At 45.1% G+C, this 20,014-nt stretch overlaps 2 protein-coding genes across 4 annotated transcripts; both read right to left on the bottom strand.

Annotated features, from left to right (window-relative positions):
- Nucleotides 1–281: 281 nt before the first annotated feature.
- Nucleotides 282–3,132, bottom strand: LOC119365279 (serine carboxypeptidase-like 7). 3 transcript variants are annotated; one of them, XM_037630894.1, is made up of 13 exons: nt 2,934–3,130; nt 2,695–2,840; nt 2,527–2,603; nt 2,327–2,449; nt 2,121–2,223; nt 1,980–2,017; nt 1,765–1,866; nt 1,572–1,655; nt 1,297–1,479; nt 996–1,189; nt 749–862; nt 606–651; nt 282–514 (listed from the first exon to the last, which is right to left on the bottom strand). In XM_037630894.1, the coding sequence occupies exons 1-13, from the start codon at nt 3,086–3,088 to the stop codon at nt 431–433; spliced, it is 1,449 nt and encodes a 482-aa protein (XP_037486791.1). In that variant the 5' UTR covers nt 3,089–3,130; the 3' UTR covers nt 282–430. The 3 variants fall into 3 exon arrangements, with proteins under 3 accessions (XP_037486791.1, XP_037486792.1, XP_037486793.1); XM_037630895.1 differs by lacking the exons at nt 282–514; nt 606–651 and having other exon boundaries at nt 952–1,189; nt 2,934–3,132; XM_037630896.1 differs by lacking the exons at nt 282–514; nt 606–651 and having other exon boundaries at nt 753–862; nt 966–1,189; nt 2,934–3,132.
- A 1,032-nt stretch (nt 3,133–4,164) lies between these two features.
- Nucleotides 4,165–9,128, bottom strand: LOC119365280 (putative glucuronosyltransferase PGSIP8). Its single transcript, XM_037630897.1, has 5 exons — nt 8,559–9,128; nt 6,400–6,655; nt 5,652–5,853; nt 5,429–5,576; nt 4,165–5,004 (listed from the first exon to the last, which is right to left on the bottom strand). The coding sequence occupies exons 1-5, from the start codon at nt 8,825–8,827 to the stop codon at nt 4,467–4,469; spliced, it is 1,413 nt and encodes a 470-aa protein (XP_037486794.1). The 5' UTR covers nt 8,828–9,128; the 3' UTR covers nt 4,165–4,466.
- Between the last annotated feature and the right edge of the window lie 10,886 nt (nt 9,129–20,014).

Below are 20,014 nucleotides of genomic sequence, written 5' to 3'. Positions count from 1 at the left end.
CCTCTCAAGGTATTGCATTGACCTTACAAATCCACATCCAGCCAACTTCTAAACCTCAGTGGCTATTTTTTTTTTACAAAAAAAGGCTACCGACCGGCTTTAAATTAATAAAGCCCTTACAGAAAACCTGATCCACATATATCTCAGCCATTTGGCTACTGGAAAATTATGGTCCACATATATCTCACATGATTTTATGAAAAGAGTGAAATGCAAAATTATCTTCGAACTAACCATATTGTGAAAATGAAGGAGGGGCGCGGGGGGCGGGGGCTTTGCAGTTAACCAGACACAAAAGTATTCAATTCCCACTATAAGTAAGAAACAAGTTTAGGCCACACCGCTAATCCGAACAAACTTCACCAAATAAGGTATGTGTAGACGAACATATACATCCTAGACCTACTAGATGATGTTACATACGTGTAGACTAGAGTGGCTGGTCCAGTATCCACCGGTTGAACATGGCGTAGCACCTCTCGGGCTCGTACTGGGGCGCCGTGTGCCCGGCTCCCTGCAAAACCAACCGGCGGGAACAACAGCTTAAAACTGACAATCCATGAATAACCACGCGCAGCACATACGCGGTCAGAAAATGTCATTACCTTGACGGTCGCGAATGTCATGTTGTTGGAGTAAGTTATGGTGAATCTGCAGACCCGTGAAAAATAAATCAAGCAGAGGCATCGCTGTTAGCGAGTGAGGAAAACAGAGCAGGCAAGGCAATCGAAATGGAAGGATGACGAACCCGGCAGACTGGCCGTCGAGATGCCAGGCCCTCCAGTCGTCGACGATGGGGAAGCCGAGAGACCTCACCCACGCCTGCGTCCCCAGGTGCGGCACAATCGCATCGTGGTCGCCGCTGCCGACACCAATCAAAAAACTCAGTCAGGTTCCGGCTTTCAGCTGATCAAATATCCGAGTTTCAGTAGCAACGAACGAACAAACCACCTTGAAGACGATACCTATCCGAGTATCCGAGTCTCACTTATTACCTGTACACCAGCGCACGGTAACCATTGACGGTGACATTCCGGTGGTACTTGATGCTGCTCCCGATGTCCACGGCGTACGGCAGGTCGCCGTCGTGGCACCTCACCCACTCGTCCACGGTGCCGTCCTTGATCCCCAGGGCGTCTCGGGTGAGCTCGTCGTTTGCCCAGAAATACGACAGGTAAGCCGTGTAGCTCTGCGCCCATGCATGGCGTATGTAGGATCAAGTCAACTAAAGCAATGGAAACATATAGTACTTCAATGGTTAGAGAGGTAGTATGTGGCTCTACTATGTTGACTTACAATGCAGCCCAATGGCACACGAGGTGGCGGGTGTTTTACTCGTTTCCCCGTTACGATTACTGCTTCCTCGCTTAGGATCTTCCGAGCAGCACCAGCTGACTTGTCCGTCTCGATGCCTGGCCTAGGAGATGCATAAACGCAATTGTCCAACAAAATTTGGGCAACCATAACTTCTGAGCGGAGCTGCAATTTGAATTTCATACATAACCTTCAGTCAAGTGGTTATACGAGTTGGTAGGCAGCTTGAAAGTATTTGTAGGATATCTCGTCCTTACATTATTGAAAGTGCCTAGAGATTGAGCACACAGTGTATTTCTAGGATTCATGTAGTCTTCTCCTTGGCAATGCCCCAGTATTGTCTACAGAAGAAAAAAATGAGAGAGTAGCATGCATATCATTTGGAGTGCAGAAAATTTTGGTGCGTGCAGATATATTGGAATAAAAACGGATGTGGATGCGCTTAATTACCTCATATAACTGATCTGATATTATACCAAGTCCATGAGCATACGGCACTCTGGAGCTAATATCAATGTTTTCGCCGGTACCCGGGTTGCCTACCAGATAGCCCTGGGAGCGAGGAAATTAACGTAATTACGACATGCGATATATCGATATATATGCAAGCTCTTAGCATTGATAGGTACTGCATAGAGTCTCTTGGAAAAAATTATGATGGTTACCTTGAGATTAAGGATGGGGCTCCTTCCAGCTTCAATACCTGCAGAACACAAATCATGGATATAGAGTTGAACTAGGTAAACGTAATTAAAAATCAAGGTTGAAGTTTAATCAATTATACATTTGAGAATCTAAATACCTACCTTCTGAGATCTTTTGAGCGATAAATGGTACAAGTTGTCCAGCAAGAGAGTCTCCCCCGATGTAGAGAGGATTTGCGAGGAACTCGGGATGGTCAGTGAACCACTACACGTTGTCACAGTGGATTAAACTACGTAGTTAGTACCAAATCCCTCGAAAAAGCCTAAATCGAAGTAGACTAATTAGTAGATTAGAGCAGCAACTATACCTTGATGAGGAGTTCATGGAGCTGCAACGAGGTAGATACTTCCCCAACATGGTAACCTTCAGGCCGCCTGGAGAAGGAAAATCCTGCCCCAACCGGTGTATCGACGAAAAGGACATTTGCCACCTGCATGCAGATGGACGCTGTCAACACAGGAATGAACCGGCATTGCGTATGATATGTATGCAAGAAACAGGATCGACCTTGGTCCATGAGTACGGGTTGATTTGCAGGCGCGGTACTGTGCCGTTGTAGGGCTCTGCGACGAACTGGAATGGACCTGCAGTTGCCGTGCACATGCATGGAATAATATGATGTCAAAGAGCAATCGCATTGGCGAGTCAACGCTTGAGAACGTAAACGTGGTGTACCGATCTCCAAGGCGAGGCCGCTGAGTACGGAGCAGCGGTCGCCGCCGGTGAGCCAGAGGAGGAAAGGGGCGTTGTCGGCGCCGGCCTCGGACTCGACGAAGTAGTAGAACAGCTCGGTGCCGTTCTCCTCGTCCACCTCCACGTACCTTAAGTCCAGAAGCCAATTAATGGAGTCGATCAAGGTGATCCGCCTTGGTGCGTGGAGAAATTAGCTGAAGAAGAAAGCGAGAAATGGGTACCCGGTCTCGAGGTGGAAGGGGAGCTGGCCTTGGAAGCCGGGGAGGCTGGTCACCACCTTGGAACTGGAGGCTGCGCCGGCGAGGGCGAGCTGCCGCGGCGGGGTCAGCGCGGCCGAGAGGAAGAGGCAGAGCAGCAGCCGCCCCCGCCCGTTCATTCTCGGAGAAGGTAGTGGCCAGTGGGCAACCGCCTCCGTCTGCTCTGTTTTGTAGCTCTCTGCAAGAGGCTGAGACGACAAGGCACCGCCTTGTGTAGATGCCAGCGGAAGGACAACCGTGGGCCTGATCTGCATGCGACTTTTTCAAATGATGTCTTCTTCTATTGTGTAGAGTATAATACTAGTGCGCATGATCTGCACTCTTATCTCTTTAATGACAGCGATATTAGATCGTTAATCAATATATCAGGCGTTAGGCGTGCCTAGTTGTCTCAGAGAAGAAAAATGGATCTGATCAATCTCAAGATAAGTCATCACGCGACCCGCCAAAAAAAAGTCAAATCGCGCACAGCGTGTGCAATATTGTAAGTGGTCACACAGCACACATAACACGTTCTTATCGACGACGAGGCAATAATAATAATGTATGACTGAACAATTTAAACTTTGATCATTTTCTTTTTGCACATTAATAGTTGGAAAATATTCAAAATTGCAGTCAAAAGAGGCCAAGATCGTTTTTCAAGCTAACATAGTGATAGATATCGTTGGCTAATGCTTGGACCTGAAATTCTTAAACACGCCTTGCATTTGAACGATGGAGGATATCTTTGTCAAACATGCTTAGTTATCCAACGTAGTCTCTTGCACATTTCCAGACCAACTTTAGTCTACTTTGGCTTGATTTGCAGTTTTACACCCAAAATCCAATACCCCTTAGGGCCCTCCTTGAAAAAAACAGAGGAACAGAAGAAGAAAAGCCATAACTGGGTGTTAAGAAACATGCTGCCAGTCACGGATTTTGAACTCCCAACTTTGAAGACATAAAATGCACTCCCTCCGTCCCAAATTACTGACAAGTAATTGGGGAACAAATCAAAGACAAGTAATTCAGGATGGAGGTAATAATAGAAAGAAAAAACTTCTGGCCTCCAGGACATATGGAGAGGCAAAATCGGTATCATGTACAGCTACAGTGACAAAAGATTTGGCCATTTCTCATGATGGTAGAACTGAAGACATCAGATCAATTAGAGGAAGGCCATTTTTCGTCGACAACAGCAAAAGCAAATCAAGAAACCAAAAAACATTTACTAGTATGCTCCTCGGCAGAACCAGAACCAACACATTCGCACAAGCATCAATTTCCCCTTTTCCTCGGCACCATATATATATATCATCTACATGTCCAAGAGGACAATCATGGGTTCCAATGGTTCCAGTTCGTGTTACATAGGTTCAACAACTGTAGTTTCCAAACTCGGCGGTTTTACTTGTACAGCTGAAATGGCCATCAGAATTGCCAACATGAACTGGGATTAGCTGATCAAATCGAACGACACTACAAGTCACCACATATGTATCTGTCCTGCCCACCTCAGTAAAGCTTGGTGAACTCGGCCGTCTGGTTAGGCTCCCCAAGCCTGAAGGCGTCCCTCTCGATCAGGACCTGCAAGGAGCTCATTATCTTGACCAAGGACGCCCAGACCACCGGCGCGCAGAAAAACGCGTATGCGAACACCGCCAACGCCCTGACGACGCCGTTCATATACCATGGGCATGCCATCACAAAGAGCGTGCCGATGATCCCGAACCATGTCGTGAGGACGGCAAGGGGGTGGAGGAGGAAGAAGTTGATGACGATCAAAGAGAGGGAGAAAGAGCCAAGCAGGTATAGTGGCCAGCCTAGCAGCGGATGGACGGTCCGTGGAACGAGGAAGAAGGGAATGGTGTAGGCTGCAAGAATGGACCATGCCGCCACTACTCTGAGCGTGGTGAGTAAGAACATGGTGCTTTTCTCCATTCTTCTGTTGTAGCAGAGCTTCGACAAACTAGGCCGTGCTAGTCGGTTCACTGCGATGACTCCAATGTACAGTAGAGCCTGGAATAATGCCATCGGTATCTCTGATGAATACCTGTTTTGCACCAAGTTCAAACATTGTCAGAAACAGTAACTGATGATGTGTTTCCGAACTAAAATTTTGTGCAACATCATTCTACATAGCAATTAATGATGCTCCTTTAGCCATACCAATTTTTAAGGGCATCACAAGTTCATAACCCCTACTTTATGGAATTCTATCCTAAAAAATTAAAGAAGCATCATAAGCGCTGTCTTGTGTATCTTTATTCTAAAGAAGATAGATGGTGATTCCAGAAAGACATGCCACCAATCACATAAATACACATGAGTGCTAGTGTGCTACTACCATTTAACAAAATAGCCTTCCTTATCTGAGAGACTGGGACTACATTTCGTGCAAGGTACTATTAGTATCACAGTTTGAGAATGTAATAGAGATATGGATGACAAAAAGAGTTTCTAAAGAAACTACCCACCCCAGGTTTTCACGACGTTGTTCATGCCAAGAAAGTCCCAGAGGTAAAACTGGCCAAGACCACCAGTACCATGGCTTCATCCATGGAGCACTTGGAAATGTAACCACACTATTCGGTCCACACGGAATACTCCACCGGAGCTTCAAATCTGAAAAAGTGCAGTTCATCAGTCTTAGCCATGAAAATGCATATGGAATAATGATATACCGGTAGTCATACTCACAAAAATAAGATGCATCCATCTGATAGCCTAGAGGAAGGCGATAATTTCCATCAAGTTTGGTGCCATTAGCTGGTGGATGGAACATTGGCTGATCAAGCAAGTCTGGGAAATAGCTAGCAAGGAAGCCCTGATCTGCACCATCTGGGTTTTCACGCCCAACAGCTAGCTCATGTAGCATGTTCTTAAAAACATCCATAGAAGGCTACAAAAAAAAAGAGATCATAAGAATAGTTGTGCTTTTTGTTAAAAAAAGGAAAGAAAAATGGTTGATTAGTAACTGTGAGAATGTCAACAATAATTATATTGGCGCATAACAAAGGGGTTTCAATGTTTTAGAACCATGATCATTGACCAGTCCTACAGCACAATACATATTTTCTACGTAAGTTAGTCTGCACAATACATATTTTTAAAACTTATGCATCACGCGTCTTAGATGAATACATTTATGTCAAAAAATACATTTTGATAAACAAAAAATCTGTACTAAACAAGTTGACAACAAAACCACAAAGATATATTTTTAATCCAACACAATAAATAAAGCAGTAAGAAGCATCAAATGACAGATAGATCACTCGTAAAATGAAATACTGAACAACGAACAAAGCATCCAAAAATGATCTCAAAAGTTCCATTCATAACCATTGCAAATAACAAAGCAATAACACAACTTTAGTCTTAGATCTGCAAAAAGATAATAATGTTTACAGAAGAAAGGAGATGTGTGCTGATTAAGTAATCCTACCTTCAGTACAAAGAGGCCTGTATGGAAGATGCAAGGGTTGATGAAGACTGCACAGAAGTGGCCACACTGAAATAATTCATCAGTGTTCTGGAGAAACATATTGTCAGAGTCTAGCATAACAACTCGGTCATAGGAAACTAAGCTCCAAGCATACAGCTTATTTAAGGTCAACTTGAATCGTGAGTTGAAGTTATCTTGTTTTTCGTATGGGTTCTTCAAATTATCCACAGAGACCACCTTCACACCATCATCTTTCCTAGAGAAACAGTTGGAGATGCATAAATAAGTAACAGAATCAAGACTCTGCATACCAAAAAAAGGTACATTCCAGATTAAGCATATTTAACAGTAATTAATGTATGATGCATGCTTTGCTTCAGAATACATGTGAATTCTAGCAGTAGCATGAGGCATCACAAGAATGTTACATTAAAAGATAAAATAAAAAGCATAATGCTTCACGCAGTGCCATAAGAACTGTTGTCACACAACTAGAGAGTGACCCCGCCCGGCTTCATTTTTATTGCAACCTGATCGCCTTGGTTTCCTCTATACTGCCACTATTTTTCGTTCATTATCGGTTATAGTTCTCATATAAAAAATACTGTTGAATACACAGCTCGATAGTAACTATCTCTTCTGATAAAAAATGTAAGTCTTTAGGACATTGACAGAGTCTTCAAGGTGGTAGGTACTTCAACCGTAGATTTCCATGCGAATATGTTGTCTCACATCATGAAAACTATATATTATAAAAGTATATTTCATGATAAATCTAGTACAGTTTGATGTCTTGAATGCACTAATTCTTAAATGTTTGACTGGTAAAATGCTATAAGGACCTACATTTTGGATCAGATGTAGTAAGCTTCTAAACCTGAAAAAACTCTCAACTTCTCATAATACAGTTTGAAGTTTTGAATGCATTAGTTCATATATTAAAGCCCACTTAAGAAAATGCCCAAAGTCGACAATGATTCACAGGCTGATATTCTCTGGAACAGGGGAGAAAGTTTTGGCCACCAAGATATAGAGAAAACTTGCAAAACCACAAAACAAATCTAGGATTTCCTGAAACGCAATCTTGTAGGCAAGGACTAACAAGCCATAACAGAGATTAATCAACTTAGTCGGACAACCAGATGTGGTCACTTAAACAGCACGACATATATGCCCCCAATTGAAAATACTTTTTAACAACTATATGCAGTCACAGTCAGTTAATCAACTACTAACAAGTAGAACTTGTAGAACGTTGACTGGTCAAATCTTGCGACTTTCAGCAAATATCTAACAGAAACACCAAGTCGATGGTCTAACACGAACTGTTCTACAGTGAAGAAATAATGGTTAACAATAAGGAAGGTAGAATGTGTGTAAATTGGTGGTGGAAATTCGCAGCTCAGGTCTTGCGATTTATCAACAAATATTTCAAAACGCAGATGAGGTAGTATTCTTAACAAACTCCAATGACGTAGTGCCATTAGAGACGACCATTTCCAAGAAGCAAGCATGTAACATATATATCGTCTATGCATCCGGAAGTACTGGAAGAAACAGTAACCAACAGGACAATGCGAAAAGTGCACTAAATGATCCGCGCGCCAAAACTGTTCACAGAAATGCAAGATGAAACTGTAAGAACTTTACATATTTCGGAAACAGAGTAGCGCCACCTTTAAGACCGGATACCCGATATGTTCAGAGAGTTGTACTGAAAGAAAATCAAATTTGAACCAAAGAAGAAGAAGAAAGATGAATATCCATACACTGTAACATCAAATCAATCAAATAATCACTGACTTTTTTTGCGAAATAATCGAATTCATTAATCGGCGTTGGGTAGAAACGAAGGCGTTCCACTGACTAACCAAAGTTCAGACCAAACATCAGACGTAAGGGTTCAAATCAAATATGGCATGGAACTACCCAAGTTGCTACTAACAGAACATAGATGTAGCTATAAATATGGCGCAAGCAACGAGCCAAGCACGAAGTCAACAAGTGAAGCAATAGGGGGTTTTCAAGAAAGAGAAACACTCAAGCAACCGAGCTGGGCATCGAATATCTACTCAATAGTCAACAGGGGGTGAAATTTTTGGCACCACCAAACGATCCAAGGCAGAAATACGACAAGGGGGGAGTGGGGGAGGGCTTACAGCGCCTGGACCCAACGCGGCGGAACGTCAAGCGAGGCGATCACGACGCGGTCGGCGTCGGCGCCGAAGCCGCGCAGCGAGCGCATCATGACGCGCGTGGCCACGTAGAACTCGTAGTCGCGAGGCGTGCCCATGTACATCATCGCCGCGTACGCGTGCCGGCGCGGCCCGGGCGCCCCGACGGCCGCCTTGCTATCCTCCTCCGCGGCCAGCGCCCCCGCCGCCACCCACAGCAGGAGGAGCCACCGCAGCCCTGCGAACCGCCCCATGCCGCCCGGGAACCTCCTGCGGGCCAGATCTAGCTGCGAGCCGGTGTCGCCGCGGCGGGGCCGGGGGCCCGTAGCATCACCAGGCGGCGGCGAGCGGGCGGAGGGGAGCACCGCGGGAATGGGCGGGGGAGGGGTCGAACGGTGGCCGCCGGTGAGCTGCCTCGGGAGCTGGAGCTGGAGCGGCGCGCTGTTGTTTCTTTGTGTTTTTCTCCTCTCCTCCGTGATTGCAGGCAGGTCGGCTTGCCTTGAACGGGAGTGGGAAAGGTGGAGCTGGTCAGCTGCTGGGAGTAGCAGAGGAGACGGCGAGAATGGAGCTGCTCAAGTAGGAGTACAACTCCGTGCCCCGTAGACTAGTACAGTACACGCGGTCACGTGGAAGACTAATCATGGTACTACTGGCCGGTTGCTTCAGGGTGGGTTAACCCTGGTCAGGTCGGTCTCGTTAGTCAAAGCAGGGTCCGCCGGTTTAAACCAGAGGTGAAGTTGACCAGCATCTGTTTTTTTTTTCAAAATGACAGAACCCATGTATTCATTAAGCCTAAAACCTAAAAAGTGCAACTGTGCTAACTAGTCTTACACAGCACACGCTATCGCGCGTCGTCCGATCGTCATCTTGCGGACGCGCGCATCGATCGCTCCGCCCGCTCGTTCCATCGACGCGTGCGCCAGGTGGCACCTGGTCGTGGCGTCGGGACGAGACCCGTTGGGCGTCCAAGCGGTCGTGGGTCCCTCCAGTTCTTCCCCCATTCCCACTTCCATCTCCTCCCTGTCCCATTTCGAAACCGCTCCCGAGCGCAGGGAGCGCCACCCATTTCCTCCCAAATCCACCAAATTCGAAGCAGCCGGTGGCGGCGCGGCGATTCGGCGACCGTCTTCCGCCGTAGTGAGAAAGGGACGCCGTACGCGGCGTGGAGGGAGGAGTTAAGTGGCCAGGTGCGCGTCGGTGCGGCGACCGGGACCACACCACTACAACTGCGGCACACAACAGCTAGTGGCGGCGCGGTGATTCGGCGGCCGTCTTCCGCCGGCCTGTGTGGAAGGGATAGAGTGCACGGCGTGGAGGGGGGGTTAAGCGGCCGGGTGCGCGTCGGTGCGGCGACCGAGGCCATACCATCACAACCGCATCTCACAGCAATCGGGGGCGGAAGGCACTGCAGTACTGGAGACGCGGCCGAGGAGGAACGACGCGCGCGCCTTCGCCGTGTTGTTCGCGTGGAGGAGCAGAATCGTCGTGCTGTTGGCGCGGAGGGTAGAATCGCCGTGAGCAAACCTCCCAGGTCAGTCCACCGATCCAATTCTGTAGGCTTGCCAGATCCGCCGAGTTTTGGGCGAAATCGATGAGTATTTGGTGCTTTGATGCATAGGTTAACTGATTAGGAACGGATTAAGCACTTGTTTAGATTAGTTTTGGGGATTGGGTACTGGTGAGATAGGTTTTGGTGATCCTTCAATAGGTGTCGCAGTGTCTAGAGTGAGAAGGAGGGAGATGTTCTCGTGCATTTGGTTGTAGGTCTGCTAACTTGCCCAACAACTGCTCACATAGTTGCCTAGTCCCTTTTGTTTACATGCAACAGATGTACCTATTTTGTGTTTGAACAAGGCAATGTTTGATGTTCTAGGCTCCTTTTTGTTGAAATGTGTGTGTATGAGGTTGTGTGTTGGGCTTACGGTGCTCACGTTTTGTTTACAGATATGTCCATATGTATTTTCTGCTTTAAGTTTTGTGATTCAGTTGTTAGGCTTGCTCAAGTTTTGTGAGTCACTTGCTTTAGATGTCCTCATATGTTGCCTAGTTAATTTGTGCAATGAGTGGCTTGCTCAAGTTTTGTGAGTCAATTTCCTGACATGCTATCATTTGTTGCCTAGTTAATTTGTGCAATGACTGGTTTTGCTCAAGTTTTGTGAGTCAGTTGCCTGACATGCCATCATATGTTGCCCAATGCATTTGTGCAATGTCAGGCTTGCTCAATTTTTTTTCCGAGTCAGTTGCCTGACATGCCATCATCTGTTGCCTAGTGCATTTGTGCAATGTCTGGCCTGCTCAAGTTTATTGTGAGTCAATTGCGTGAACACATGCCTCATCTATTTTTTTTTGCCTAGTGCGTTTGTGCAATGTCAAGCTTGCTCAAGCTTCGTGAGTCAGTTGCCTGACATGCCATCACCTGTTGCCTTTGAGTCATGATATGTGTTTTTTTTCAGGTGCATGATGTGTAACAGATTTGTCTTGCTCCTTGTAGTCATGTTTTACTTAAGTTTGTATTAATGTTGTAAAAATAGTGAAAATCAGATAGTTTACAACATTTTTCATTGTCCACTTTTTTGTAAATTGCTTTTTGCTTAGTTTAGTAGGAATTTAGTCAAATGAACTTTATTGGATGATATACAGCTTTTGCAGAACCATTTTTTTATCTTGATGCTTATTGTTTGTCCTTTATATACGCAACAAAAAATAGATGGCTGGGACAAGTTATAAGTCAAAACAGGATGGGCCTACTGGATCAAGTCATGTTGACCTTGCATCTTATGGCAATGAAGAGCAGCAAACACAGGTGTGCACATCGTCAGGAGTTTTATGTTCTCTTTGTACATAACAGATTTTTATTTTTATTTTATTTTTTTACTGATTTTTGTGTTTTCCATGTTCCAGCCACAGAGCCGTGCACCAATAATTGGGTACAAGCGTCAGAGAACTAAAGCAGTTGTTGTACGGGGGAAGCATCCTGATGACATTATTAGTAACGAGAATAGTAACGAGAGCCAAGCTGCAGATGCTGGGAATGCAAATGTTGAAGGTGCAGACGTCGACCAACCTCCAAAACAAAAATGCCAGAAGACGGGAGGAACTGAGGTATCTGCATAGTTGCCTCAGTTTACTTTTTTTTGTCCATCAATGCTGCCTAAGTTGCCTATCCTGTGAGGAACATTATTTGCTAATTCCTTTTTTTGTTTTTTCAGTGCAATAGGGTCGTAGGAACAGGGCATCCCCTGCAAGGCTCTTCAAGTTGAACAAGGATTTGGTTCATGTTCAAAAGGGTGTCATCATTGGAAAAGAATTTGGTGGCATTCTGGACCTTGCAGCGAGTAGCATGCCCGGAGATCTTAGCCAATGGATAATGAAGCATTATGACCCTGAGATTTTGCATGTAGTCATTCTAGAAAGGGGAAAGATTCCTGTAGATGCCACAAGTGTCCGTAGGATATGGGGTTTGCTAAATAGGGGCAGGAAGGTGTGTTTTGAGAATCGGCCTGAAATCACAAAGGCAATGTACAATATTTACAATATCACCTCCAAGAACTCCCCATCTCTCACAGCGTGGTGCAAGATGATCGTAGATATGGGAGGAACTTCTGATGATGACTTTGTCCGCGCTTGGCTAGCTCTTGTTTTTTCGTTCTTCCTCGACCCTTCAACTAGTTTAAGTATTTCCCCCAAAAGCTTCCCTGCAGTCATGGATGTCAAGGGAATAACGGAAACCAATATATGCCAGTTTGTTGTTGATCAACTGAAGCTTGCATTCACTTCAGGGCGTGGCAACAATAAGGCTGTTTGTTGCTGTGTTTTCCACCTTGTTGTAAGTGCTTCAAGATGTTTTGCTTTTTTAAGCATCCATTTGTTTTCCTTTTTTCCCTATTTTTACAAATCATTAGCTAACTTAAACTTTGTGTTCTTTTTCTTTTTGTCATGACGCAGTTGTTGTATCTAGACTCTTTGGATGTTGATGAGCCAATCCTGAACTTGGTACCAAGGGTTTCAGTTTGGAATTCAGATTTAATTTCCAAAATTATCAAGAAGGACAGGAAGGCTCCGAAAGAGTACGACAATTTGCGGGTAATTTCATTTTTCCATCCTAGGAGACATGTTTTTTTAGGCAATAGTACCATGACAGAGTAGGCAATTCATTTTGAAAGACCAAGCAAGCTAATACTCCCTCCATTCCATAATGTAGTGCCTATAGATTTTTGTAAAAGTCAAACATTGCCAACTTTGACCAAGTGTATAGAGAAAATTGTCTACATCCACAATATCAAATATGTATATTCTGAAAATATAACTCGTGATGTATCCAATGAGGTGCATTTGGTATTCTAGATGTACCTACTTTTCTCTATATACATGGTCAAAGTTTGTAATGTTTGACTTCTGTAAAAATCTATAGGCACTACATTATGGAACGGAGGGAGTATAGTTTTATGGGCAACTGCTTTACATATATTTCAAGTAGTTTCTAGTCTTATTTGAACTTTTTTGTTGTCATGCACACACTTGGATAAGCCTTGGATAATGTTACAGGAAGGATTTTGTTGGTACTAATGGTAGTTGTTGTAGTACATTTTTTAAATGAATAGTAGGCAAACATTGTTGAACATTGTTAGCTCTTTTTTCTTTGTGTGCGCAATTTACATATTGAACACTAGCAAGTTTCTGCAATAACACAAGCAACTTATGTATTGAAAACTAGCAAGTTGCATACCACTCCTACATTTTTGGTGCATAATAAATCTTAAGTATCCACTAACAGTAGGCAACAGGAAAGTGGGATAGTGAATGCAGGCAATTTCAGACAATTGGTAGTACCATTTTTCTTCATTTCCCCACTTCTTTTCGTATGCAAGTGCCACAATTATTGTCACTCATTTTTTTATCTTCTTTGACTATAAACCACCACCTCAAGACGGAGTTTTCCCGGTGTGCGGATGATAGCTTGTTTGGCAGTATGGACCACATCACCAAATGTGTTGCCACAAGATTGCCCGAGTCGTATGACAAAACAGTAAGTTATCCAGGAGCTGCTTTTTGTAGTATCGAAAGTATGTCTAGAGGGGGGTGATTAGACTACTTGACCAAATAAAAACTTAGCCTTTTCCCAATTTTAGTTCTAGGCAGATTTTAACAACTTAGCACAAGTCAAGCAATCTTAACACAATTCAAGCAAGCATGCAATGAGTATATAAGCAGCGCAAAGTAAAGCATGCAACTTGCAAGAATGTAAAGGGAAAGGTTTGGAGAGTGCAAACACAATAGGAGACATGGATGTTTTTGTCGTGGTTCCGATAGGTGGTGCTATCGTACATCCACGTTGATGGAGACTTCAACCCACGAAGGGTAACGGCTGCACGAGTCCATGGAGGGCTCCACCCACGAAGGGTCCACGAAGAAGCAACTTGTCTATCCCACCATGGCCATCGCCCACGAAGGACTTGCCTCACTAGGGTAGATCTTCACGAAGTAGGTGATCTCCTTGCCCCTACAAACTCCTTGGTTCAACTCCACAATCTTGTCGGAGGCTCCCAAGTGACACCTAACCAATCTAGGAGACACCACTCTCCAAAAGGTAATAGATGGTGTGTTGTTGATGAACTCCTTGCTTGCTTCAAATGATAGTCTCCCCAACACTCAACTCACTCTCATAGGATTGGATTTGGTGCAACTTGGGGAAGGCTAGAGATTAAGATTCATATGGTAGGAATGGAATATCTTGGTCTCAACACATGAGTAGGTGGCTCTCTCTCAAAAAATGGATAATGGAAGTGTAGGCATAATCTGACAGCTTCCCTCATGAATGAGGAGAGGGTGGAGGGGTATATATAGACTCCACACAAAATCTAACCGTTAGACACATTACACCAAACTTGGTTGGACCAGATCAAAAATCTCGGTCGGACCGATTCAGTTCATATGTGACTGCTAGACAATTTCGGTGGGACCGACATGCATCTCGGTAGGACCGATATCAAAGGGTTAGGGCATAACATAATCTCGGTTGGACCGATTACTCAAACTCAGTTGGACCAACTTTTGTAATAAGCAAACCAGAGAGTTGGTTAGACAAACTCGGTGGGACCGATTCGCTCGTCTCGGTGGGACCGAAGCGTTACGGAAAGGAAACAGAGAGTTTGCATTGCAGACTCGGTGGGACCGATCGCTCATTTCGGTTGGTCTGAAATGTTATGAAGGGAAACAAAGAGTTTGCAATCCCATCTCGGTGAGACCGAGATCCCTATTGGTGAGACCGAAAAGACTAGGGTTTCTGGCAGTGGCTATGTCAAATGAACTCGGTGGGGCCAAGTTTGACTTTAGGTTTGGGACATATATGGATATGAGAAAGTGGTTGAGGGCTTTGGAGCATATCACTAAGCATTTTGAGCAAGCAGGCCATTAAGCAACACCTCATCCCCTTTTAATAGTATTGGTTTTCCTATAGACTCAATGTGATCTTGGATCACTAAAATGGAAAATGTAGAGTCTTGGACTTTGAAGCTTGAGCTAATCTTTTGTCCTTAGCATTTTGAGGGGTCCACATTCCTTATCCATGCCATGCCAATCATTGAACTTTCCTGAAATATTTATCTTGTAAAGGCATTAGTTCAATGAGCTCTATGTTGTAAATCATTACCAAAACCACCCAGAGATAGTTGCACTTTCACTTTTCCCTCTTGTTGTTGTTTCCTTTTTCATTCCCATTTGTACTTATCATGTTCTATACCATCCACTTTTATGTTTTGTAGAAGCAAAAGAAGCTCACGGGGTTGGTGCACGAAATGTGTTCCGTAATTTCACATGCAGTGGGGAAGCTTGTGACTGGGATTGGGAGGATAGATGGTGATGAATGGGGGGCAAGGGAGTCAGATCCTATTGCTGCAGAGACAAGCAGGCAACAGTCTAAGAGAAGGTGTGATCGAGTACCAGCCAACAGAGATAGCTTACCAAGTGAGGAGGAGTCGTTTAATTCTGGCATCGATGACATTGAGGGAGTTGATAGCGAAAGTGAGGGAGATGACAGGGATAAAGGTAATGATGAAAGCGATAGCGATGGCAGTTCGGACAGCAATGATGGTGATGATTTTGTAAACGGGGAGGAACAAAGTGGCGTTCAGGGGAAACCAAGTAGCCAGGGAGTACGACATGCGGTGTATCACCATGAGGAGGCAAGTGTTGACATGGGGAGGGAAGACGAGACTAATGGAAACAAGGATAATGAAGATGATGAAGAGGAAGAGGATGATGAAAAAGGAGAGGGTGAAGGAAAGGAAGACGATGATGACGAAGAAGGTGATGGGAACGATAAAGACAAGGAAGATGATGGGCAGGAGAAGGAGGGTGAGGAAGACGATGATGACAAAGAAGGTGATGGGAACGATAAAGACAAGGAAGATGATGGGCAGGGGAAGGAGGGTGAGGATGATGATGACAGTGGAGGTGTGATACGTCTCCAATGTATCTATAATTTTTGATTGCTCCATGCTACTTTATCTACTGTTTTGGACTATATTGGGCTTTATTTTCCACTTTTATATTATTTTTGGGACTAACCTATTAACCGGAGGCCCAGCCCAGAATTGCTGTTTTTTGCCTATTTCAGTATTTCGAAGAAATAGAATATCAAACGGAGTCCAAACGGAATGAAACCTTCGGGAACGTGATTTTCTCACCGAACGTGATCCAGGAGACTTGGACCCTGCTCCAAGGAACAAAAGAGGAGGTCGCAAGGGTGGGGGGCGCGCCCCCTCCTAGGGAGCGCCCCCTGCCTCGTGGGCCCCCTGTTGCTCCACTAACGTACTCCTTCCTCCTATATATACCTACGTACCCCCGACAGATCAAATACGGAGCCAAAAACCTAATTCCACCGCCGCAACTTTCTGTATCCGCGAGATCCCATCTTGGGGCCTGTTTCGGAGCTCCGCCGGAGGGGGCATCTACCACGGAGGGCTTCTACGTCAACACCACAGCCTCTCCGATGAAGTGTGAGTAGTTTACTTCAGACCTTCGGGTCCATAGCTAGTAGCTAGATGGCTTCTTCTCTCTTTTTGGATCTCAATACAATGTTCTCCCCCTCTCTTGTGGAGATCTATTCGATGTAATCTTCTTTTTTGCGATGTGTTTGTTGAGATCGATGAATTGTGGGTTTATGATCCAGCTTATCTATGAATAATATTTGAATCTTCTCTGAATTATTTTATGTATGATTGAGTTATCTTTGCAAGTCTCTTCGAATTATCCATTTGGTTTGGCCAACTAGATTGGTAGTTCTTGCAATGGGAGAAGTGCTTAGCTTTAGGTTCAATCTTGCGGTGTCCTTACCCAGTGACAGAAAGGGTTGCAAGGCACGTATTGTATTGTTGCCATCAAGGATAACAAGATGGGGTTTTTATCATATTGCATGAATTTATCCCTCTATATCATGTCATCTTGCTTAAGGTGTTACTCTATTTTTAACTTAATACTCTAGATGCATGCTGGATAGCGGTCAATGAGTGGAGTAATAGTAGTAGATGCAGAATCGTTTCGATCTACTTGTCTCGGACGTGATGCCTATACACATGATCATACCTAGATATACTCATAATTATGCTCAATTCTGTCAATTGCTCAACAGTAATTTGTTCACCCACCGTAGAATACTTATGCTCTTGAGAGAAGCCACTAGCGAAACCTATGGCCCCCGGGTCTATTCTCATCATATCAATCTCATTTACTTTATTACTTGCTTTGTTTTTACTTTACCTTTTAGTTTTCACTTTGCATCTCTATATCAAAAATACCAAAAATATTATTTATCATCTCTATCAGATCTCACCCTCGTAAGTGACCGTGAAGGGATTGACAACCCCTAATCGCATTGGTTGCGAGTAGCTATCGTTTTGTGTAGGTACGAGGGACTCGTGCGTAATCTCCTACTGGATTGATACCTTGGTTCTCAAAAACTGAGGGAAATACTTACGCTACTTTACTGCATCATCCTCTCCACTTCGGGGAAATCCAACGCAGTGCTCAAGAGGTAGCAAGAAGAATTTCTGGCGCCGTTGTCGGGGAGTTTGCGCAAAAGTCAACCATACCAAGTACCCATCACAATCCCTATCTCTCGCATTACATTATTTGCTTCTCGTTTTCCTCTCCCCCACTTCACCCTTGCCATTTTATTTGCCCTCTCTTTGTTGGAAATATTCCCTAGAGGCAATAATAAAAGGATTATTATTATATTTCCTTGTTCATGATAATTGTCTTTTATTCATGCTATAATTGTATTATCCGGAAATCGTAATACACATGTGAATACATAGACCACAATACGTCCCTAGTGAGCCTCTAGTTGACTAGCTCGTTGATCAACAGATAGTCATGGTTTCCTGACTATGGACATTGGATGTCGTTGATAACGGGATCACATCATTGGGAGAATTATGTGATGGATAAGACCCAATCCTAAGCATAGCACAAGATCGTGTAGTTCGTTTTGCTAGAGCTTTTCCAATGTCAAAGTATCTCTTCCTTAGACCATGAGATCGTGTAACTCCCGGATACCGTAGGAGTGCTTTGGGTGTACCAAACGTCACAACGTAACTGGGTGACTATAAAGGTGCACTACAGGTATCTCCGAAAGTGTCTGTTGGGTTGACACGGATCGAGATTGGGATTTGTCACTCCGTATTACGAAGAGGTATCTCTGGGCCCACTCGGTAATGCATCATCATAATGAGCTCCAAGTGACCAAGTGTTTGGTCACGGGATCATGCATTACGGTACGACTAAAATGACTTGCCGGTAACGAGATTAAACGAGGTATTGGGATACCGACGATCGAATCTCGGGCAAGTAACATACCATCTGACAAAGGGAATAGTATACAGGGTTGCTTGAATCCTCGACATCGTGGTTCATCCGATGAGATCATCGAGGAGTATGTGGGAGCCAACATGGGTATCCAGATCCCGCTGTTGGTTATTGACCAGAGAGCCGTCTCGGTCATGTCTGCATGTCTCTCGAACCTGTAGGGTCTACACACTTAAGGTTCGGTGACGCTAGGGTTGTATGAATATGAGTATGCAGCAAACCGAATGTTATTCGGAGCCCCGGATGAGATCCCGGACGTCATGAGGAGTTTCGGAATGGTCCGGAGGTAAAGAATTATATATAGGAAGTGTTGTTTCGGCCATCGGGAAAGTTTCGGGGTCACCCGGTATTGTACCAGGACCACCGGAAGGGTCCCGGGGGTCCACCGGGTGGGGCCACCTATCCCGGAGGGCCCCGTGGGCTGAAGTGGGAGGGGAACCATCCCCTAGTGGGCTGGTGCGCCCCCCCTTGGGCCCCCCCTGCGCCTAGGGTTGGAAACCCTAGGTGGGGGGGGGGGGCGCACTACTTGCCTTGGGGGGCACTCCACCCCCCCTGGCCGCCGCCCCCCATGGGAGATTGCATCTCCCAGGGCCGGCGCCCCCCTGGGGTCTATATAAAGGAGGGCAGGGGAGGGCAGCCGCACCCTGTGTCTTGGCGCCTCCCTCCCCCTGCTACACCTCGTCCTCCTCCCGCAGCAGCTTGGCGAAGCCCTGCCGGAGTTCTGCTGCATCCACCACCACGCCGTTGTGCTGCTGGATCATCATCAACCTCTCCTTCCCCCTTGTTGGATCAAGAAGGAGTAGACTTCATCCGCTCCGTACGTGTGTTGAACGCGGAGGTGCTATCCGTTCGGCACTTGGTCATCGGTGATTTGAATCACGGCGAGTACGACTCCATCATCACCGTTCTCTCGAACGCTTCCGCACGCGATCTACAAGTGGTATGTAGATGCAATCTCTCTCCCATGACTCGTTGCTTAGATGAACTCATAGATGGATCTTGGTGAAACCGTAGGAAATTTTTTAATTTTCTGCAACGTTCCCCAACAGTGGCATCATGAGCTAGGTCTATGCGTAGTTCTCTATTGCACGAGTAGAACACAATTTTGTTGTGGGCGTAGATCTTGTCAACTTGCTTGCCGCTACTAGTCTTTTCTTGCTTCAGCGGTATTGTGGGATGAAGCGGCCCAGACCGACCTTACACGTACGTTTACGTGAGACAGGTTCCACCGACTGACATGCACTAGTTGCATAAGGTGGCTAGCGGGTGTCTGTCTCTCCTACTTTAGTTGGAGCGGATTAGATGAAAAGGGTCCTTATGAAGGGTAAATAGAAGTTGACAAAATCACGTTGTGGTTATTCGTAGGTAAGAAAACGTTCTTGCTAGAACCCAATTGCAGCCACGTAAAAGATGCAACAACAACTAGAGGACGTCTAACTTGTTTTTGCAGCAATTGTCATGTGATGTGATATGGCCAGAAGTTGTGATGAATGATGAATGATATTGTGATGTATGAGATCATGTTCATGTAATAGGAATCACGACTTGCATGTCGATGAGTATGACAACCGGCAGGA

This window comes from Triticum dicoccoides, chromosome 2B, assembly GCF_002162155.2.
Source record: "Triticum dicoccoides isolate Atlit2015 ecotype Zavitan chromosome 2B, WEW_v2.0, whole genome shotgun sequence".
NCBI classification, from domain to species: Eukaryota; Viridiplantae; Streptophyta; class Magnoliopsida; order Poales; family Poaceae; genus Triticum; species Triticum dicoccoides.
The sequence above is the reverse complement of the archived record's forward strand: the minus strand, read 5'-3'. Positions and strand labels throughout refer to the sequence as shown.

Coding starts and splice junctions, on each gene's coding strand:
- LOC119365280 (XM_037630897.1), bottom strand. CDS start 8,827: ATGGGGCGGTTCGCAGGGCTGCGGTGGCTCCTCCTGCTGTGGGTGGCG. Junction 5,577..5,651: donor GATGGATGCATCTTATTTTT/GTGAGTATGACT, acceptor GCACTTTTTCAG/ATTTGAAGCTCCGGTGGAGT. Junction 5,005..5,428: donor CAACGTCGTGAAAACCTGGG/GTGGGTAGTTTC, acceptor GGTGCAAAACAG/GTATTCATCAGAGATACCGA.
- LOC119365279 (XM_037630894.1), bottom strand. CDS start 3,088: ATGAACGGGCGGGGGCGGCTGCTGCTCTGCCTCTTCCTCTCGGCCGCG. Junction 2,841..2,933: donor CCCTTCCACCTCGAGACCGG/GTACCCATTTCT, acceptor TCTGGACTTAAG/GTACGTGGAGGTGGACGAGG. Junction 2,018..2,120: donor CGCTCAAAAGATCTCAGAAG/GTAGGTATTTAG, acceptor TGTGTTCTGCAG/GTATTGAAGCTGGAAGGAGC.